The sequence below is a fragment of the Crinia signifera genome, chromosome 2 (genome assembly GCF_055691185.1).
Source record: "Crinia signifera chromosome 2, ASM5569118v1, whole genome shotgun sequence".
Taxonomy (NCBI): Eukaryota; Metazoa; Chordata; class Amphibia; order Anura; family Myobatrachidae; genus Crinia; species Crinia signifera.
The window spans coordinates 74,685,469-74,707,231 of NC_139218.1; the positions used below are offsets into that span (position 1 = coordinate 74,685,469).

General features: G+C 43.3%; 1 protein-coding gene across 1 annotated transcript in view; it reads left to right on the top strand.

Moving 5' to 3' along the window:
- The first annotated feature begins 558 nt into the window (after window positions 1-558).
- Window positions 559-21,763, top strand: part of LOC146059838 (transient receptor potential cation channel subfamily V member 3-like) — a 78,865-nt gene continuing 57,660 nt past the window's right edge. Inside the window, exons 1-4 of the mRNA XM_083172422.1 lie at window positions 559-758; window positions 12,027-12,107; window positions 12,942-13,093; window positions 20,703-20,879. Of these exons, the coding sequence (XP_083028548.1) occupies window positions 655-758; window positions 12,027-12,107; window positions 12,942-13,093; window positions 20,703-20,879 (514 nt within the window). The 5' untranslated portion in view covers window positions 559-654. The remainder of the gene's footprint in view (window positions 759-12,026; window positions 12,108-12,941; window positions 13,094-20,702; window positions 20,880-21,763) is intronic.

Here is a 21,763-nt window from a genome sequence, read left to right on the forward strand (position 1 = left end):
AATAATACAAATTGTGCAATGTTTCAAGCTATGGTTTGCAAAACTGCTCGCCTGACTGGCAGAATTTCTTTGAGACGTGGTTTTTTAACAGTTCCACTTCTCATTTTAGTAAATAATCTCCAAGTCCTCTTGTAGCATTAGCATTTTTACACATTGCTGCTGTGTTCTAAATTAGTTCCTATATCACTATACTGTATATTATAGTGAAAATCGACACAGGTTTATTTATTTTTTTTAATCCTAAAAACATATTTATACATTTTTTTTAATTATACATATATTCAGCAATGTTCATATATTTCTAGTTCATTAATAACTGGGTAAGTTCTACTTCATACACAGCACACTCAAATAACTAAAATCCTTAACTAAAACACTAGAAGTAGTGTTGATATCTCAGTTTAGATGATAGTCTTTCTGGGCGTGCCAGTGCATGCAGCTCCCTTACACCATGAGCAATATAACAGGTTAGGTGGGTAGGAAGCTGTCACGCCCCCAAAATTACTTCATTCTAGTTTACAGCACTTTTATGAAGTAATGAGCCTTTCAGATCTACAAAGCTGGTCAGACTGTAGATTGCTCAAAAGCAACAAGTCAGCTGCTTCTTTCATTTGTGCATTACAAGGCTTTTCATAGATGATCTGATCTGACAAAATGATTTCTGAATCCCCCGACTGGAGTGATGATCCAGATTCTGCGGCTCCAAGCAAATCTCCCCCCATATTTTCAAAACCTATGGACACAAACATTACAGTATGGTATGTACGATCATTTTTTTTAAAGTTTAATATAAACTTGCAAAGGGATTAGTGCTACGTACAAGTGTATTGTATTGTTTTTCTGATTTCCACTGCGAGTATTATCTCTTTGTTCAGACCTTACCTATCCAATTTATTATAAAAGTTCTAGATCAGTAGCTAAATAGGGGAATCTTAAATCATGTCATGAAAGATGTCATAAACTAAAGGCTCATACACACTAGACGATTTTGAGATCAAAAACACTTTTAATGTTTTGAGCTGCTTTCAGTTCCAAATCCCCCCAGTGTGTATGGCCCGGCAATGAGCGGTGAACGAATGCGTTCTTCTGCATCATCGCAGTCAGTCATCCATTGGGCTGTTTTATCATCCAAATTAACCCCTTTAGTCTCCTTTTGCTCTGTAAAAATTGCTGGGGTGGGCAAAACTTGTTCAACGTGTATGGCCCAGCAAAGAGCTGTAAATGCTGAGGCGTGCTCCCGCATCAACGCCTGCCGTCATCAGTCGGGTTGTTTCACCAGCCGAGTGAACCATTTTCCATAGTCTCCTACTATGGAAAGTGGTCCGCCCCCTGTGACTATCGCTGAGACGGGCAAAAATTCCACCCAACGGTTTTTCACATCATCGCTCCTCAGACACGCTGGGCAAAAACACCCAGTGTGTGTGAGGCTTAAGAGTTCCCTTAGGATAAAAAATGGGGGAGAATTTTATTAAACCACATAAACACCTGTGCATTGTGAGATACTTTACATAGAATTTGACGGCAGATAAGAACCACTTGGCCCATCTAGTCTGCCCCTTTTTTAAACATGTTACCTCAAACCATATTTGATCCTTATTTTTTTTTGGAAGGATATCAATATGCCTATCCCAAGCATGTTTAAATTGTACTACTGTATTTGCCTCTACCACCTCTGATGGGAGGCTATTCCACTTATCTACTACTCTTTTTGTGAAGTAATTCTTTCTCAAATTTTCCCTGAATCTTCCTCCCTCCAAAAGTCGTTGTTTATTAAAAACCAGAGCAAAAGTATTGTCTTCTGCAGACAGCAAATGTTACTTCTGTTTTTTTTTTACACCGGAACTACAAAAAATTGGTACAGTACTGGGATGACAGAAAAAGACGAGGCTTCTAGTGATTACAAAAATTTACAAATACTCAGTATTGCTTTAATAAAAACAGAGTATATACAATATGTGTATATGTGTCTATATATATATATATATATATATATATATATATATATATATATATATATAACTAGTAAGCCCACTGGAAGCAAAAGCTTCTAAAGCTAGTCTGCTACCTCATGTGTTTGTGCATGTGTGAGAAAGAGATTCATATTTATTTTATACTCTTTGCTCTATGATACAAAACGAACCATTGTTGAATATTCTGTTATTCATTCTACAAAACAAATAAAAATTGTCATATAAAAAAAAGAACAGGCAGTATCAAGGTGCAGAAGCTAAAGATCCCACGGGTCTTTATCCGAAACTGCCACAAGGTGGAAAGGTCTTAGTTGTCAGGAACTTGCAGTTCACGTAACCTAGCTTTTCCATTACTATCTGCATAGTCAGTGTGGTAATGAGGCCGGGTACAGAATTGGAGAATGGTCAAACATGCACACATACAGGCACAAAAGGATATTATGGCAATGGTCTAATGCACTAGCAAAGATTCAATAATAGAAATACATCAAGGCAAAATACACAAAAAAATCATTAGGAAAATAAATCATTAGGAAACGACTGGCCCAGATTGAGTTTTTTTAGGCAAGTGCAATTTACAAATTTGAGCAATTGGTACCTGATGCCATGTGACCATAAGTTGAAACCCATCGGTGAGTTCACCACCACTCCAGGGGAAACATAGAATATAGCTGAGGTGGATAGTAGAGCATGTACATATGTGCATTTGCATCCAACAAGCTCAGGGGGGAGATAATACAAACATGGGCAGGTACTTGTGTACTAGCACGGCGCCCACAATATTTGGTCGCACCGCATATAATCGCATCGCATACACTGCGATGCGATTTAAATTTGTATAAGCCCCGTATACGATATTTAATTGTATAAGCACCCTAATGGGGGCTTACAATGTTAAATGCACCCCCACTATGAATGTGAACCCGAAGCGTGGCGAGCGTAGTGAGCCCGCGAGGGGCGGCGGTATGCGTCCTACGACCTTTTCATACCCCCACTATCCACGTCGGCGTGGAGTTGATTTTATATAGTCTGGCGAGCGCAGCAAGCCACCAAGCCCGAAGCGTGGCGAGCGCAGCGAGTTCCGCGAGGGGACGCGCATTACTTTACATGTATTCCGCGTCTGCTCGCCACGCTTCGGGCTCGAAGGGCTCACTGCGCTTGCCACACTATATAAAATCAACTCCACGCCGACGTGAATAGTGGGGGTATGAAAAGGTCGTAGGACGCGGGCTCGCTGCGCTCGCCATGCTTCGGGTTCATGTTCATAGTGGGGGGGGCGTGGGGGTGCATTTAACATTGTAAGCCCCCATTAGGGTGCTTATACAATTTTATATCGCATACCATTGTATATGCGATAGAATGGCATACAATTCGATGGTATACAATCTGTAATTGTATAACATCGCTTCGCATACCATTGCATGCCTTATGGTCTGCGATGCGATGGGCGTGCTAGTACACAAGTACCCATGGGCATACTGTAGTGGGGCGTAACTAGAAATTTTGCCACTCCCTGCCTAAAAGGTTTCTAGTGAACCCCCCCCCCCCCCCATACATTAATTAGTACAGTTTTCACCTACATGCTCATTGCTAGGGGTTACATGCTTCTTACATGGGGTTTCCTATTCTCATTTCCAGGGGTTACATGCTCATTGCCAAATACCTCCCAACATGACCCTCTCCAGAAGGGACACATTACTTTGTTTCTGGACTTCCCTGGTAATGTATGATTGCAATAGGTTGCATTTAACATCCTATTACCCTATAAGAAACCTAGTAGTTTAGTCATGGGGAAAGTCTCCAAGATGGGAACAGCTACAGCCTGCATCTCTTCTCACCTGAACCCTTACTATTCTGTGCTGCCCAACATGACCCATTCGAGAGGAATCTAAATGTTCTGTTCCTGGACTTCCCTTTTAATTTATAATTGATGTAACCTTTGTTGAAACAGTTTATTGATAAGAAACATCTTTCTACACAGATGATAATCCTAAATTAACAAGGACAGTGTTGTGTGTATACTTTGGTACCTGTGTTACCCTTTTCTCACCCAATGCCAACTGTAGAGAATGTTAGTTAGCTATTTCTGAGAGCCACTTGTTGGAGACTACCCAGAAAGACTACTATAGAATGGAGCTTTAACCCCACAGTGAACTACTCGGAACAGACGGCGTTCATCTTTAGAGCATCTTTGGCTGCTTTTATTTCGTAGCAGTGTTCTCTTAGCCGGTAGCATCTCTCATTACTGACTGATGTTGGGAGGAGGTGGGGTTGTAGTTCCATGGAATGTCCCTGCAGGCTCAGGGAACGCCTCTTCCCAGTATCAGTGAGGAAAGACGGAAGCTGCTGGGAGAGCAGATGTGTCTGCAGGGTAGCAGTACACTGCTATGAAATAAAAAGCAGCTAATATGGCTTACGAGGTGAGGTAGCGCCTCTTGGCACATAGTCAGAGCTGGGCCAATGCCCGTGTGACCTGGCACACTACAAATCACTGCCCGAAATGTTTCATTTTTAAAACCCAAGGAAAGGAAAGGAATTTATCTTCTATTACTATATTTTATATAACATTAAATGTATGTCTATCCTAAACATATTAAAAGTCATATATGCACACCGAACTCTACGGGTTTGGTATGATGTACCTACAATCAATATCCTGACAGTCAAAATACAGACAATTGACGACAGTCAAAATACCAACAAGGTCAAAATACCGACAAGGTCAAAATACTGACATTTAAATTATAGACAGGTCAAAAAGTAGACACTTTTTTCATATTTTTTTTGGTCTGTATGTTGACATAGGTCGACATGAACCCTGTCTGAGTGTACCGCGTTACCTCCATGTCCACTGGGATGGTACAGTATGAACAAGTCGGTTTCAATGAAAATATCATGAAAAACTCTACATTTTAAATGTCGGTATTTTGACGTTGTCAGTATTATGACAATGGCTGTCGGTATTTTGACCGTTGGGATTTTGATTGTAGGTAATTTGACTGCATCCCACACTTTATAACCATCAAAGTGATAATATGACCCATTTGTAAAGGCCCATACACACTTGACGATTTTCAGCTGAAAATCGCCTAGTGTGTATGCCCCCGAGATTGCCAACTAGCTATGATGCGCACTCCCGCATCATCACTAGTGAGGTGGGCAATCTGCTGGTTTTACCAGCACACCTAGCGATGATGGCTGGTTTTTCAGCCATCATCGCCAAGTGTGTACAGCAGCCGGGCTGAAAGATGAAAGTCTTTCAGTCCAGCTGACAGCCCGCTCCCTCATACTCACCCCTCCCCGCTCCGACGCTGACTGCCTCTCCTCCGGCTCCAACGCTGCGGCTGCACAGTGACAGCTTCTCTGCTCCACTCCCCCAGCGTGACTCCCCACCCCCAGCAGAAAGCCCCGCCCCCAGGATGACTTCCCTGCTCCTGCTGTGTGGACATAACGCCACTGACCACCAATGAAGTTGTTTTAAGGCAGTGATATATACATTGCTGGCACATGCCGGCAATGTATATATTACTGCACCACTGGGCACCAATGATTTTGTTTTAAGGCAGTAATATATACATTGCTGGCACATGCCAGCAATGTATATATTACTGGCACCACTGGGCACCAATGTTATTAATAAACCAGAAATAAATAAATAAATATATATATACAGATAGTAGTAAGTACCGGCACCCAGAGACTGACACGCTGAACTTCATAAAGTGTAAACGGTGAGGTTTATTCCATCAAAAATCTACGTTTCGGGGACCGTGTCCCCTTCATCAGGATCCTGATGAAGGGGACACGGTCCCCGAAACGTAGATTTTTGATGGAATAAACCTCACCGTTTACACTTTATGAAGTTCAGCGTGTCAGTCTCTGGGTGCCGTACTTACTACTATTTGTATATTTGGGATGACCTTCCCTGTTCCGGGCACCAGAGCAAGTTAACCCCGAGGGAGACCGGAGTGCCGGGATTCAAGCAAAGTATATATATATATATATATATATATATATATATATATATATATAATGAAAAAAGGCAAGATGGCACTCACTTGTAGGGAGCTCAGTCGGTGCAGGGTCCAGAAATGTTACTATAGAATCACACTCACCCCATCCACAGCAGCAAACGGAGCAAGATAAACGGATCAGCACTCAGTAATTGGTGAAGAAAGTAAAGTGTATTTACATTACACGCATGTTATAACAAACAGTGCAGACAGCTGTCCCAACAGCTGTTTCAACCAGGGTGTCCCGGTTTTCATCAGGGACACCCTGGTTGAAACAGCTGTTGGGACAGCTGTCTGCACTGTTTGTTATAACATGCGTGTAATGTAAATACACTTTACTTTCTTCACCAATTACTGAGTGCTGATCCGTTTATCTTGCTCCGTTTGCTGCTGTGGATGGGGTGAGTGTGATTCTATATATATATATATATATATATATATATATATATATATATATATATATATATATATATTTTATTACTGGCATCAATGGGCACATATGTTATTTTAAATGCGGTAAGATATACATTGCTGGAACATGCCAGCAATTTCTATATTACTGGCAATACTGGTCACCAATGAATATTTTTTATGGCAGCACACTCTTGACTGGGCTGCCACTTTCAATGCTCTTAAACTCCCCCATGGCAACGAGCACTTCACCCCCACCCCTGGCATCGGTCATGAAGGGCCCTAGCATCGATCATGAAGGGCCCTGGGATCGATCATGAAGGGCCCTGGGATCGAGCATGAAGCCCCTGGCGTCGAGCATGAAGCCCCTGGCATTATGGTATGTGGCTTAATGGGCATCATGGTGTGTGGCATAATGTGTAATGGGCATCGTGGTGTGTGGCATAAGGTGTACTGGTATGTATAACATGTAATGGGCATTATGATGTGTGGCATAAGGTGTACTGGTGTGTATAACATGTAATGGGCATTACGATGTGTGGCATAACGTGTAAGGGGTAATACGGCTGCAAATAAAATAGTAGCTATGCACATGGGTGGGATTTCCCTGGGAAGGGCGGCATTTACCTGATCGCTGGGCTCCGAATATACACAGCCCAGCAATTAGTTCTGAATCAGGCCCCAAGAAAAGAAATGCACTAAATAAAATGGCCCTTGCTCCCACCCTTGGAATTTTAACCCCTCCCATAATGTAAATATCTTTTTCTATGAAAGATTTTCAGCAAAGTCTATCGCCTCCTGAAAATCTCTTGCTCTTTGGGGAAAATAGATCAGTGTTTACGCACTACTTTGGTGATAGATAAATCTATCAAATATTTTGGAAACAAAAATCTTCTAGTGTGTATGGGCCTTAAAGCTGCATTGGCATGCCATGTAATGTACAACATGTTTAGTTTCTTCTTGCAATGTGCCTAATTTTCTTTAAATGTGCAAATTTCTACAAGTTTTCAAATGTCAATTTGGGTTGTTCATTCATACACAGATAGTAATCTTACATTAAATAATTTGTGACATGAGCTTCAGTCTGTGGAGATTGTGCCTTTAGGGGTATTCCCAGTGTATCAGGTTGCAAGTTTTCTAAGGTCTAGATCAGGAACAAAGATACATTTAACTGGAACACATTTTGCAGTTGCAAAATATGCACAAGGTTCTAAAATAAGAAAAAGGGCACACTAAGCACTAACAATACTTATAATCAGATTTCTAATGAATTGCACAATTAGAAATTGAGTACAATCAAGGTTCTTCCCATCTATTTGGATAAAAATGCATGGCCACCTTCAAAGTCAGTGAATATCGGGTAATTCAGCATAGTTGTAATTTTAGCAAATCATTGCAAAATTACAACTCCCTGCGGTAGGTTGTCGGGTCTTCCCAGCAGAGGGCAAGGCTGCCCCATATGCTGAATCCTGCCCCATGATGCAAACACCAACATTTAGAATTCTCTATACAGTGAAGTCCTCACACAATACCGCAAAGATACAAAGCCAGACGCAGTCCTTTGAGACACAGCAGCTGTGTGTGACGGGACTCAGCCACTGTGCTTAGAGCTTAGTGTACACCTGCCTTTTTCTTTTTGTTTTCTGTGAGTCACTACAAGTTTCAGCATAGTACCACCCTTTTATTACGTATAAAATTAGGGTGTGCAGAGCTGCCCTCCTCAATTCCTCCTAAATTGAGGAGGGCTCCTAAACTCCAAAATGATCAATAAATTGCATAGTAGTAAGTGTAATATATCTTTACTCGGTACTTGTGTATTATCACTGCGCCCAAGATTTCCATCGTAGGGCATCGTATCGGTCAGAACGCATCGCATGCAATCCGACCCGATTTTTAATTGTACAGGCACCCTGATGGGTGATTACTATGTTAAATGCACCCCCATTGTTAACGCCACCCCCTATCAACGCCAACCCGAAGCGTGGTGAGCGCAGCAGTCCCGCGAGGGGCAGCTGTACGCATCCTCCGACCCTTTCATACCACCACTATCCATGTCGGCGTGGAGTTCATTTTAGATAGTGTGGCGAGCGCACTATTTGAAATCAACTCCACGCCAACGTGGATAGTGAGGGCATGAAAAGGTCGGAGGACGCGTACCGCTGCGCTCGCCATGCTTCAGGTTGGGGTGGCGTTAACAATGGGGGTGCATTTAACATAGTAATCACCCATCAGAGTGCCTGTACAATTAAAAATCGGGTCTGATCGCACCGCATCGCATGCCATTGTAATGGCATGCGATGCAACGCAATATTAAAATTGTACAGTGCGGGTCTTGCGACCCGCAAATCGGGTCCCATCGCATCCCTTAATTAGTGGTATGCGATGGCATACGATGGGCATCATGATAATACACAAGTACCCTTTACTGCCGCGGGGACACTACGCTGCCATTGGACTACGCTGACAGCAGTGGCGTAACTACTGTAAAGCAGCCCCAGCAGCCGCTTGGGGGAGCAAGCAGCAGCAGGGTCTGTGTGGGCGCCGGCACCCGTTCGACGCACTGACATGCTGCTGCCTGCCGCTGCCCACTGACTGAGCACTGGAGGCGAGTCAGCCACAGCGTGGGTGGGGCCATGGCAGAGATGTCAAATTCCCCCACTGATTCAATTGACTGTACACAGAGCCGGCTATTGGCTACTATGTACAGGATGGGCGGGCTGAAGGGCGTGCTAGGGTGGCCTGGGATGCGTCGGAGCCAAGGGAAGCAGCAGTCTGTGCTGGTCTCTCTTCCTCTCTTCTGCTTCAGCTTCTCAGTTATGCGTGTGATGTCATCACGTCACACGCTGAGGAAACACGCTGGAGAGGAGCCTGGAGGGGGGGCACAACAAACTTTTTGGCAGGGGGGAGCAAAATTTATAGTTACGCCACTGGCTGACAGTGTAGTGAAACTACACCATTACCAAATATATTAGTCACTAGGTGATTCATCGCGCCCTACGGGCGCTCTTCACACCGTCGTAAGGGGCTGCGCCCCCTTAATTTGTGAACGTTTGTATATGAGAAATATGGTTAGAATCAGTGGTCGAAGTGGAAATTTTGAAGTGGGGGTATGGAAATTTTGAAGTGGGGGTATGGAAAAGTAAAGAGTGAATATAGTGCGCACCTTCGGACACCCCCCTGTCCATCAACGTCCCCTGCCAGACTGCCCCGTTGTACAGGGGTATTACAAAAGCACAATATGCGCTGCTGAGTGATCAGAGAGCATCCTGAGGGGATGATTAAAGTGGCGGTATGGCATACCCCCGTATACCGCCCCACTTCGACCACTGGTTAGAATTGTATGAAAGATGCCCTGTATTGCAACTTAGGTGTCCGCGAATCGCGGGAGGGGGGGTCGCGGAGGGTGCCGCAAATTGCAGGAGGGGGGGTCACGGGGGGTGCCGCGAATTGCAGGAGGGGGGGTTGTGGGGGGGAGGATGCTGCGAATCGCAGGAGGGGGGTTACGGGGGCGGGGGTTGCGACGAATCATGGTAGGGGGGGTCGCGGGGGGTGTGCCGTGAATCACGGGAGGGGGGTCACGGGGTGGGGTGCCGAGAATCGCGGGGGGGGGGTGTGTGTGTGCCGTGAATCGCGGGAGTGGGGGTTGCGGGGGGGGGGGGGGGGGGGTGTGACGCGAATCGCCACAAGAAAAAATCAACACAGAAAGGTCAACACATGTAAATGTTGACATAAGTGTGGCACTTCATTGGTGTCCATGTCGACACATGAGAATGAATATGAAAACATTCAAAAAATGAAAAAAAAAAAACTTCAAAAACTCATGTCAACCTTTTTCATTGTCGACCATAGCCATGTCAGTGTTTTCCATGCAATTTAATTCTGGAGCTGCCGCGAATCGCGGGGGGGGGGTGCCGCGAATTGCGGGAGGGGGGGTCGCGGGGGTGGGTGCCGCGAATCGCGGGAGGGGGGGTTACGGGGCGGGGGTTGCGGCGAATCATGGGAGGGGGGGTCGTGGGGGTGTGCTGTGAATCACGGGAGGGGGGGTCACGGGGTGGGGTGCCGAGAATCGCGGGGGAGGTGTGTGTGTGTGTGCCGTGAATCGCGGGAGTGGGGGTTGTGGGGGGGGGGGGGGTGGGGGGGTGTGACGCAAGTCGCCACAAGAAAAAATCAACACAGAAAGGTCAACACATGTAAATGTTGACATAAGTCTGGCACTTCATTGGTGTCCATGTCGACACATGAGAATGAATATGAAAATATTCAAAAAATTAAAAAAAAAAACTTAAAAAACTCATGTCAACCTTTTTCATTGTCGACCATAGCCATCTCAGTGTTTTCCATGTGCAATTTAATTCTGGAGCTGCCGCGAATCACGGGGGGTGCCGAGAATTGCGGGAGGGGGGGTCGCGGGGTTGGGTGCCGCGAATCGCGGGAGGGCGGGGTTCACAGGGGTTCCGGTGGGGGGTTGCCGCGAATTGCGGGAGGTCACGGGGGGTGCCGCGAATCGCGGGAGGGGGGGTTGCGGGGGGGGGGTGTGACGCGAATCGCCACAATAAAAAATCAACACAGAAAGGTCAACACATGTAAATGTTGACATAAGTGTGCCACTTCATTGGTGTCCATGTCGACACATGAGAATGAATATGAAAAAATTAAAAAAATTAAAAATAAATCTTCAAAAACTCATGTCAACCTTTTTCATTGTCGACCATAGCCATGTCAGTGTTTTGCATATGCCATTTAATCCTGGGGCTGCTGCCAATTGCGGGGGGGGGGGGGGGGGGTGCCGCGAATCGCGGGAGGGGGGTCGCAGGGGGGGTGCCGCCAATCGTGCAAGGGGGGGTCGCGGGGGGGTTCTTTTTTGCCGCGAATCACGGGAGGGAGGTCGCAGGGGGGTGTTTTTTCCGCGAATCGGGGGGGGGGGTCACGGGGGAGGGTTTGCCGCGATTCGCGGGAGGGGGGGGGTCGCGGGGTGGTGGTTATGCCGCGAATTGCGGGAGGGGTCGTGGGGGGTTCTTTTTGCAGCGAATCGCGGGAGGGGGGGTCGTGGGGGTGTTTTTGCTGCGAATCGCGGTGGGGGGGTCGCGGGGGAGCGGGTGTTTTTGCCGCAAATCACGGGAGGGGGGCGCTCACCTGGTGGCTGTGGAGTAGCAGTGCTGGGCAACATGGGAAGGCAGTGGGTGTCTGGCACTGTCTGTGGGCTCACTGGGCTGGTTCTCTGTCACATACCTCCCAACATGACCCTCTCCAGGAGGGACACAATGCTCTGTTTCTAGACTTCCCCTTAATGTATGATTGCCATCACCTGTTTTAAACAGGTTAATTTCTCAGAAAGGTGTTCAGCACAGATGAAGGCAATCACACATTAAGAGGAAAGTCCAGGAACAGAGCGTTATAGACACAGACACCCACTTTGAGTGACAGATGTAGCCAAATATATAGGAGATTGCTGAACAATGAGTATAAATTAATTATTATCAAGAATCATTTATGTTAATACATTGAGATAATACATACCCCAAATAAATATTTTACACTTCATTAGTGAAAAATGTATTCTTTAAAAAAGAAGATAATGCTAAATACTGCTTTATACTAATGCACTCTGTATGTGATGTCTTATTTTACCTAGTGACAACAGTAAAACTGAATGGACTGATAATTCACCCTCAGAGGAGGCGGCTATCTGCTTGTTGTTAAAATTCAATAACAGGTAATTTATATGTATTTATTATCAAGATCCACGGTTCAACTACTGTACTTATTCGATAACTATAGCAGAGGGTGGTGCAAAAGGCTGGTCTCTAAGGGGGCACGTGCTACTACTGTTTGATATAATGTGCTATTAAGGAAATAACTACTGTGTGGCATATCAGGAATCATTTTCTCTATTGAGTGGCATAATGTGTATAATGGGTACTACTGTGTAATGTAGTTTGATTAAGGGACACTTTTGTGTGGCATTCTGTAAATAAGGGGTACTACTGAAGAGTATAATGAGAATAAGGTTGCATTACTGTGTTGTGTAATTTTATTTTAGATTATTTTTTTTGTAGGGAGGGGGCAAATTACTACCTTGACCCAAGCTCAGAAAATCCTAGTTTTAGCCCTGCCTTTAATCTGGTTATGTTTTTGTATCTTAAATCTCCCATATCCAAAATGCTTGTTAACTGGAAGTATTTTGGATAAAGGATTTTTCCATATTTTTAAATATCTGCATACTGTACCCTAATGATATTGGGAAGGGCACATATACAGCACACAGCCTGAAAGTTATTTTATACAATATATTTAATTATTTTGTGCATGAAACAAAGTTTGTGTACAATGAACCTCCAGAAAGCAAAGGTATCTCTATCTCAGTCACACTCAGAAAAATCCATATGTGGGAAAATTCCGTATTAATGGATATGATGTATGGCTTTTGAATTTTGTAACTCCTATACTTTGGTTTCTGGGATTGGACAGATGCCTGATTCAGGACTTTTTTGTATAATCTATAAAGGTAAATCAGCATATTCCATACTATTTTTTTTTATCCTTCTAGTGCATACAAAGCATCTTCACATTCTATAAATGAAGTAGAAATAAAAAAGAAAATGTTATTCAATGCTGTTTCCGAAGGAGACAAAGAGTCAGTAAAAACACTTCTCAATGAACTTAAGGAAATGAATCGATTTACAGATAAGTCTACTCAAGGTAATATTTTATTATATACGACAAGTTCAAGTTCTTACAATATTATTAAGACAAATATAACATATTACAATATGAATAATAACAGTTAAATCAAGCCTGAAGGTGCAATTTTTTAACTCTGCAAAACCATTTAGCATTATGTGAAAGTATGAGGGATTTAAAATGTGTGGACAACTTTATAGCATTTGGGTTTAACTTTAAATAAAACAATTATGTAACACTGGATCAGTTAAGTATAGGGAGATGGAGGATACTTATCTTCGATTTCTGATGTTACGGCTTCTAGGCTTGTTCTTTCTTCCGTCAGTATATCCTCATCGGGTATATGAAAAAGAAGATTTTTCAAGGGAAAAAGATATTAAGATGGGTTCTACAATACACAAAGGGTTCTTTTGTGCCCGGATGTGTGAATGGTTCCTACCTCACTTACACAATATTGTAGTGAGGGGAAACCTATCTGGGTTTCTTTTAATTTTCAAATTCAAGGAGAAGGCTGTACGTTGGCGTACCTTACTCACATGACAACATGCTGTAACAGTCTTATCAAGGTATCTTTTAGATGGCGTACCGGTACTCACGATTGTCACTGAAGAAAGACTCTCATCAAGGTTTCTTTTTAGTTTCTGTATAGACTTTATTTGGACATATAATAAGAGCTCTTACAGGATAAAATATATTAAAAATATAATTAAAAACACCTTTTTGCTGTTGGAGGGTCGGTACACATCCCTCGGAGGATTTGATCTGATCCAAGTATAATGCTGTAGACCGGTTCTACTGCATATACTTATGAAAAAACAAAGATCCTACCTTTCTCTCCAGGTGCGTCACGATACCAAGTTCCTTCAGCAAATATAAAAAGGGTTTTAAGATAGCAAGTCCTCCTGCCTGCGCGTTTCGAGATTAGAATCTCTTTATCAAGGAATATTAAAAAAATATATATAATATATATATAATATAAATATATATTCATGTGCTATAAGCACATGAATAAAAATAACATGCCCCTTCACAGAAAAAAAATCCTGATTTTTTGACACCATAATTAAAAAAAAAACCTTTTAGTTTAAAAGTTCACATTCCAGTTCTCCATGAAAAGATGGAGAATTGCTACACGGAGAGACACGGCGAAAATCACTTAAAAAGACGGCGAAAATATCACATTGAATAGGGTGGTTACTTTTGGAGAGCAAAATGCTCCTTCCAACGCGAAAATAGCACAAACTCGCCATAAAACAAGGCAAATTTTTCTCATTGAATACTGGCCTATTCATTGCTGGCTCCTTGATTGTGCACCTGAGTAGAATCCAGTCTGAAGCTGAAATCACCTGTAACCCTTTGCTGTCCTGTTCCCTGTTGCTCACCTGTTAAATTTAGAATGAAGTCTCCTGGATTCATGCCTCAGTTTGCAGATTGCCCTCTGTCCTTTGCTCCAATCAATGCAAGGCAGTGGGCGGGGGGGGGGGGGGGGGGTAAATATCCTGCTCACAGACCCAGAAACTGCCTTCAGCAACTTGTCTTCCTGCTGCATGTTCCAGATGATCTACACTGTTCAAGCTTGCTTCCTGGAGTACCTGTATGAGTCTTCAGCATTCAGCCCCCAGAGGCTTTGCTTGTCTGTCTGGTCCAGTCCAATAATAGTCCTATTCCTGCTCCGGTTCCTCTAGTTCCTGTGTTTATCCTCAGTATTCTTCAGTTACAGTACCTGTTATATGCCAAGTGGGCCATCCTGATTTGCCGTTTTCTTCAGTTGTCCGTTATATGCCAAGTGGGCCGTCCTGAGTTTCCGTTTTCTTCAGTTATAAGTTATACGCCAAGTTGGCCACTTTAGTTCTGTTATCTCCGTCACCCGTTCCTGTGTCAGCGCCAAGTCAGCCATTTCAGTTCTGTTACCCTGTCACTTGTCACTTGTTCCTGTGTCTACGTCAAGGCGGCCCTTTGTGTTCCTGTTTCAAGTTCCAAAGTTATTTGCCAAGTCAGCGATTTCATTTCTCAGTTACACTACCTCCAGTTCCTGTGTCTCGGCCTACCTCCAATCAGTCAGTCTCAGGCCACCAATGAGTGCTTCTGACGAGGGGCCGTGACCTGCTGTCCGGACGCAGTGAAGTCCAAACCCACTTATGGGGGTTCCTGGTGAAGACTGCTGGGCAGTTAGACTCCACGCCCTCGCCAAGGAGTTCCGTCAAAACTCGCGGTCGGAGATATATGCATAGGTCCTACATTCTACCTGCCAGGCTTCAAGCACCTTCAGTGCAGTCCATACCGGGACTGCAGCCTGTGACGGATCTTCAAACATCGCCCGCTGTTTGCACCAGCCACCAGACCATCAAGGTCACGACTGAGTCCACAAACTCCTAGTTGTGAGATTGGGGCTGTATTCTCAGTGCTGCCAGTAAAAGTTGTCTGTGTGACACATGTAACAGTTACTGGCTGTCTGTGTACCAGGCCAGAGTTTGCCCAGTAACTGTGCCATTTTCTCTGTGTACCAGGCTGGTGTGTGCCTATCCCATGTCTCAGTGTTATCTGTGTAACAGCAGGCCAGTGCCATCTGTGTACCAGGCTAAAAAACCCTGCCCCAATGTTATGTGTCTGCCAGCAGGCCAGTGCCCCCTGTCCCAGGGTTATTTGTACCATCATGTTATCTGTGTACATGGGAGGATTTAGGGGGGTCACCCGGGCATGCGCCCCCCCTGTCATTTCTAAGTTGTTGGGTTTTTTTTCCCCCGCGCTGTGTGAATACAGACGGACAGCTCCCGGTTCTCTGTGCATACAGTTCTTCCTGGCGACGGCTGTCCCTGTTAACGTGAGTGCCCCAGGGAAAAAAAACTTAGAAATGACAGGGGGGGGGGGGGGGGGTGGTTGTAGCTTGTGGGTGTTAACCGTCCAGGCATTTTTGAAGTTCTGTGACGTCAGCCCTGGCTCTGAACAGTCTGTTTCTATTGCAGCCACCGAGTAAGTCCTGGGCTACGCATAGACTACACACAGTGTAATAATTATTTGATGTTGAGTGTCTTGCGGATGGATTTGCTGCTTTTTGGCAATTGTTGTAAATTTTGCAAGCCTTGCACATCGATTTGCGGGCTTGTACAGGCAGGATTTTCACTCTGGCAGGGTGGCAATTACCTTTTAAACAAAGAAGTTTCTCAGTTTAACAGCGCCTATAACCGCAGCTAGATTGCTATCCAGGAGCACCACTCCTTAACACATAAACAAGAAAACACAATTGGGGATAGCTTCCCAGCGCTGGTTGGATCCAATTAACTGTGCACGACGTTCAGAGCTTTTATGTCCTATGGGAACCACACTGACCTTGGTGTTGGTCCCTATGTGCAAAACAAGGTTTCTTTAACGTGTTCAAATCCACTAGATCCTTAATGCTTAATTTAGAGCTGGGGGAATTTACAACTGATCTGATGTAAGGTCCCTATGTGCACATCAAGGTTTCTTTCAAAACTTCAATACTCGATGTCAAACAGACACTCTATATCAGATGATACTGACCTGGTGACAGTACCCTATGTTCACATAGGGGTTTCTTTTGTTGTATTCCAGCCAGCCCAAAGGATTATCGACTCCAAGTCACAAAGTTTCCAAAAAAGTGATGATTTATTGTATAAAAATTATATTCCAAATACAGATAAAATCCAGATAAAAAATCAATGATAAAAGAGGATGGGAGACAGAGAGCTCCAGACAGTGACTACACAATTTCCCTTTCTCATCCGGATAGAGTGGGGATACGGTGGGACCGATGGAGAGGGTCTGATCTAGGAGCTACCTGTGTCCTTCCTCTGCAACACACCAACGCGTTTCAAAAGTAGATCCTTCCTCAGGGTGTGATCATAGAGTTTTTGTGGGGTTGGGTTGGATTGGCACAGGTATAAATAAATAGTAAATATGAATCTCTGATTACCAACATACACACCGTTGCTCCGTTATAGGATTTTGCGGCTGTGGTCTGTGGTTGGTGGTGCTCCCAAAATAGAGTTCAATGTTAGAACTGAAAAGAATAGAGTCTGGAGGTGACTCAAAAGGGAACCCGACAAGGCTTTTTGGGGCACACTTATAAACAATTGACAATAATATATTTTGAGAATGTAATGATGTCTACATATTAAAATGTAACTTTTAATGATACAACATTTAAGATAAAGGCTCGGTTCATCCCTCCACTTAGAAGGAATAAATCAGAGGAGACCCAAACTAATGGTGGGTTTATGAATACGTACAGCGAAAATTATTTCATGCATCAACTGTTCCTCTTGCAATACAGTAAATGAACGTCATAAAATTGACAAACGGGTATTTGTTATCATGGAGGAAAATAACAGTTGTGGTGGCGCAGGACACACCTCCTTTGGTGCTGAGAAGAGGTAAAGATGAAAGAAGTACAAAGAATGCTGGGGGACAGCAAATTGGGAATTTAGGAGATGGGGTGAGAGGGAGAAAAAAGATTACGGTCATGCATGACTCTCACCGCGCATTTGCTTCTGCTGTTATGGTAAGCTACAGCACCGACTATTCCCTGTTAGTTCCCCAGACAGGTACTGGGTCGGCCCAACACTGTTTAACACTGGGCACCAGGCTGGCTCCAAGCTACGCCAATTTATTTATGGCGTGGTGGGAGTCCGATAAGGTCCGATAAAGTCTGGGGCAGACACCCCTATGGAGCCAGCCTAGTGACATGGCACAGATATATCGACGATATAATATTCGTTTGGGATGGGGACAATGAATCCCTCAAATGTTTTTGTGACCATTTAAACAGTAATACCTTGAATATCGTCTTGACCTATGATATCAGCACTGAACAAGTAAACTTTCTTGATCTTACGATTTATGTGGAAGGTAATGAATTAAAAACTAAAAATTACATAAAAAAAAAACAGATTGTAATTCATACATAGAAGCTTCCAGTAACCATCATCATAATTGGCTGAGAAGTATTCCTAATAGCCAATTTCAGCGTATTAGACAAAATTGTACAGATCAGGATCGCTATGAGGAACAAGCAGTTCTCCTTAAAAACAAATTTGTGGTAAAGGGATATGATGAAATGCGGATAGAAACCACCAAGGAAATGTGTAAAAACATGGACAGAGAGACTATGCTCTTAGGAAATAAAGAAAAAAATGAATTCAGGAATACTAACATACCCTTTATTACCCAGTACAACTCACAATATAAACAAGTTGAGACAATAATTAAAAAACACTGGGGGATACTATCTAAAGATCCATCATTAAAAGGATTAGTTGAGGACAAACCTAAATTTGTCTTTAGGAGAGCTAAAAATATCAAAGAAAGCTTAGTTCGCAGTGCAATTATTACACCGAAACCAAAGAGCAATATTCTGTCTAAAGGTTTTTATCGGTGTGGTTGTTGTAGTCTATGCAAAATTTGCAAACATAGCACCAGTAAAATTACGCATTATACATCGAATAAAACAGGGAAACGGTATGAGATCAAGGACTTCATAACAAGCAATTCCAAATACTGTATATATTTGATAGAATGTACGTGTGGTTTACAGTATGTAGGGCGCACTAAGCGACTACTTAAGACCAGACTATCTGAGCATGTCAGAAATATAAAGAACTGCCTTGAGACTCATACCATCCCTATGCATTTTAAATGTGTCCATGGTAAGGACCCTGACCACATTTTATCCTTTTGTGGCATTAAAATAGCGCCAGATTTATGGAGACAAAATGATAGAGATGCGTCCCTGGCCAGGCTAGAGATGAGGACAATATATGAATTGAGGACCCTGGTACCACAGGGACTCAATGCAGAGTTTGAACTCAAGTGGTTTCTCTAGCTTGGTACAGTACTCCTAATCATTCCCTTTATCTGTCATTTATCCGCCCCAATACTACTGTATTTTTATACCTGCTGAAATATTTGTTATTGTATTAAGCAAATGATCATATTGTTTACATTTTCCTTTTCTTCCGTTTTATGTACTTTGCGTGGTAAATCATCTACAAGTTTGACAGCGGCGAGTTACCCTGTCAAAACGCGATATGCGTATCAAAAGGGGACTTCCGTGTTTGCGTTCCAGACAGCGGAAGCTCCACTGACGCACTTCCGGAAACGGAATTCACTATGATGTACGTTACCTGAAATCTTTTGGCGCCAACGGCAGACCGGATACATACAACGGATGTCGCACACATGGGGAAACCCGTTATGGACTCCATTCTGCCTGCATATTGATTATGTATGTTTTATGTATATGTCGATGTGAAGCTATGCTAATTCTGTATTACTGGAAGTTTTTATGAATTGGAGATGTTTTTATGACCCTGTTGATGTATTATGCTGATTATTATGTATTACTATGTATATTTATTTATCCGGGTTTTCACGCCCTCCAGAGACCGGGGCAGGAATGTTCCCACCCCCGGATCTAGGATAGGGTATATAAACCCTATTCTAACACTCTATGATCACACCCTGAGGAAGGATCTACTTTTGAAACGCGTTGGTGTGTTGCAGAGGAAGGACACAGGTAGCTCCTAGATCAGACCCTCTCCATCGGTCCCACCGTATCCCCACTCTATCCGGATGAGAAAGGGAAATTGTGTGGTCACTGTCTGGAGCTCTCTGTCTCCCATCCTCTTTTATCATTGATTTTTTATCTGGATTTTATCTGTATTTGGAATATACTTTTTATACAATAAATCATCACTTTTTTGGAAACTTTGTGACTTGGAGTCGATAATCTTTTGGGCTGGCTGGAATACAACAAAAGAAACCCCTATGTGAACATAGGGTACTGTCACCAGGTCAGTATCATCTGATATAGAGTGTCTGTTTGACATCGAGTATTGAAGTTTTGAAAGAAACCTTGATGTGCACATAGGGACCTTACATCAGGTCAGTTGTAAATTCCCCCAGCTCTAAATTAAGCATTAAGGATCTAATGGATTTGAACACGTTAAAGAAACCTTGTTTTGCACATAGGGACCAACACCAAGGTCAGTGTGGTTCCCATAGGACATAAAAGCTCTGAACGTCGTGCACAGTTAATTGGATCCAACCAGCGCTGGGTGGCAATTACCTGACCATTTAGGTCTGAATAACCCCCATAGAACAGTTTGTAATAACCCATGTGTTATATATTGTAACCACTAGATGGTGCTGGTGCCCTTCTCCCATTGGAAAGTCTCCATTCTACAGTATAAGAAAAAAGGTGCCAAATTCCCAGCTCTTCCTTCCAGTTGGAAAGATTATTACCCTAAGGTGGGCTCAAATTTGCCAAATATAAGCATAAGGGAAACACTTGTAGGTTGTATGCACACACATAAAAATAATATCATAATTGATTTTATAGGTAATGTAGGTAATTTACATTAAAAACAGTCAGTTTCTTACGCTTACTTTGATTTTTATTTAGATGAGACAGGAAGAAGTGACAGAAACTAGGAGGCATTGCAGGGCTACAACAGTATGATTGATGCCCAGGTGGCGTAACTAGAACTTTCTGGACCCCACAGCAAATTTTAAAAAGGGCCCCACATGCACAGAGAGGGAAGGTACCACTGTAGCTCCTAAACAATTATGCATGCCGACAAATAAAAACTAATGTTATGCTGTATTTCAGATTTTCTTATGCAGAAACTAACATACAAGGACACAGGGAAAACCTGCCTGATGAAAGCATTACTGAACATCAATGAAAGCACTCCTGAAATAGTGCGTATTCTACTTTCATTTGCTGAAGACAATGGATTCTTGGAACAATTTATTAATGCTGAATATACAGAAGACAATTACAAAGGTAATTTACATATCATCTATATATTTGTCTAGTGTCCCTTTGTGTGTCTCCGAAAACATAGAGAAATGTATATTTATATTACTGCACAAGAGTATAAGTATTGTAACAGTATTGTTGGGATTGTCCTAAAATAACAATACTGACACCAAGGTATATCGTGAAAACAAAATAGTTTTACTAAATCACAGATTTTTTCCCATTGTTCACACCATAATTTGGAGTAATAACAAACTCCCTGGCTGGTTAACATCACACAGCCATCAGGTGGTTATAGACCAAGCTTACAGTCTACAGACAATGGACCTTATTCAGGTCTGTTCATTCGGACCCCTTCTTTCACATGCGCATGTGCCGACGCAGGGTTCATGCGTCCACGGTGAACTTATTGTTCGCCAGGTGCACGCACCCAAGGCTGCGGCCGGGGGGCATGGAGCGGCGGCGAATAGTTGCGCCCATGTGAACACCCAGCATTTCATGGGCATTCCCATCTAAATGCTGGGTGTTCCCATGGTAATTGGGCCGGGACATCGGTGCCGGGGACAGGCAGCTGACATCACCGGATGTCAACTGTCTGCCCACTTCCTCCCGAGGGTGCACGCAAATCTTAGTGACCTGAGACGTTCCACATCATTCCATGGTCGGCAAATGGATATTTAGGTTACACATCCATTCGCAGGTCCAATGTGCGAACACACAATGCGAGGGGGAGATTATTCCGGATTTTAGGTTTATATATATATATATATATTCACCAGAAAACAGTATCAGAACCAGTTATAAAATCACATATGTTTATTATTGACACATTCAATAAAAAAGGTTTTATCCTTATGTTCTTCGTATGGACATTTTCATAACAATTCCGGCATTCAATCCAATTTTAG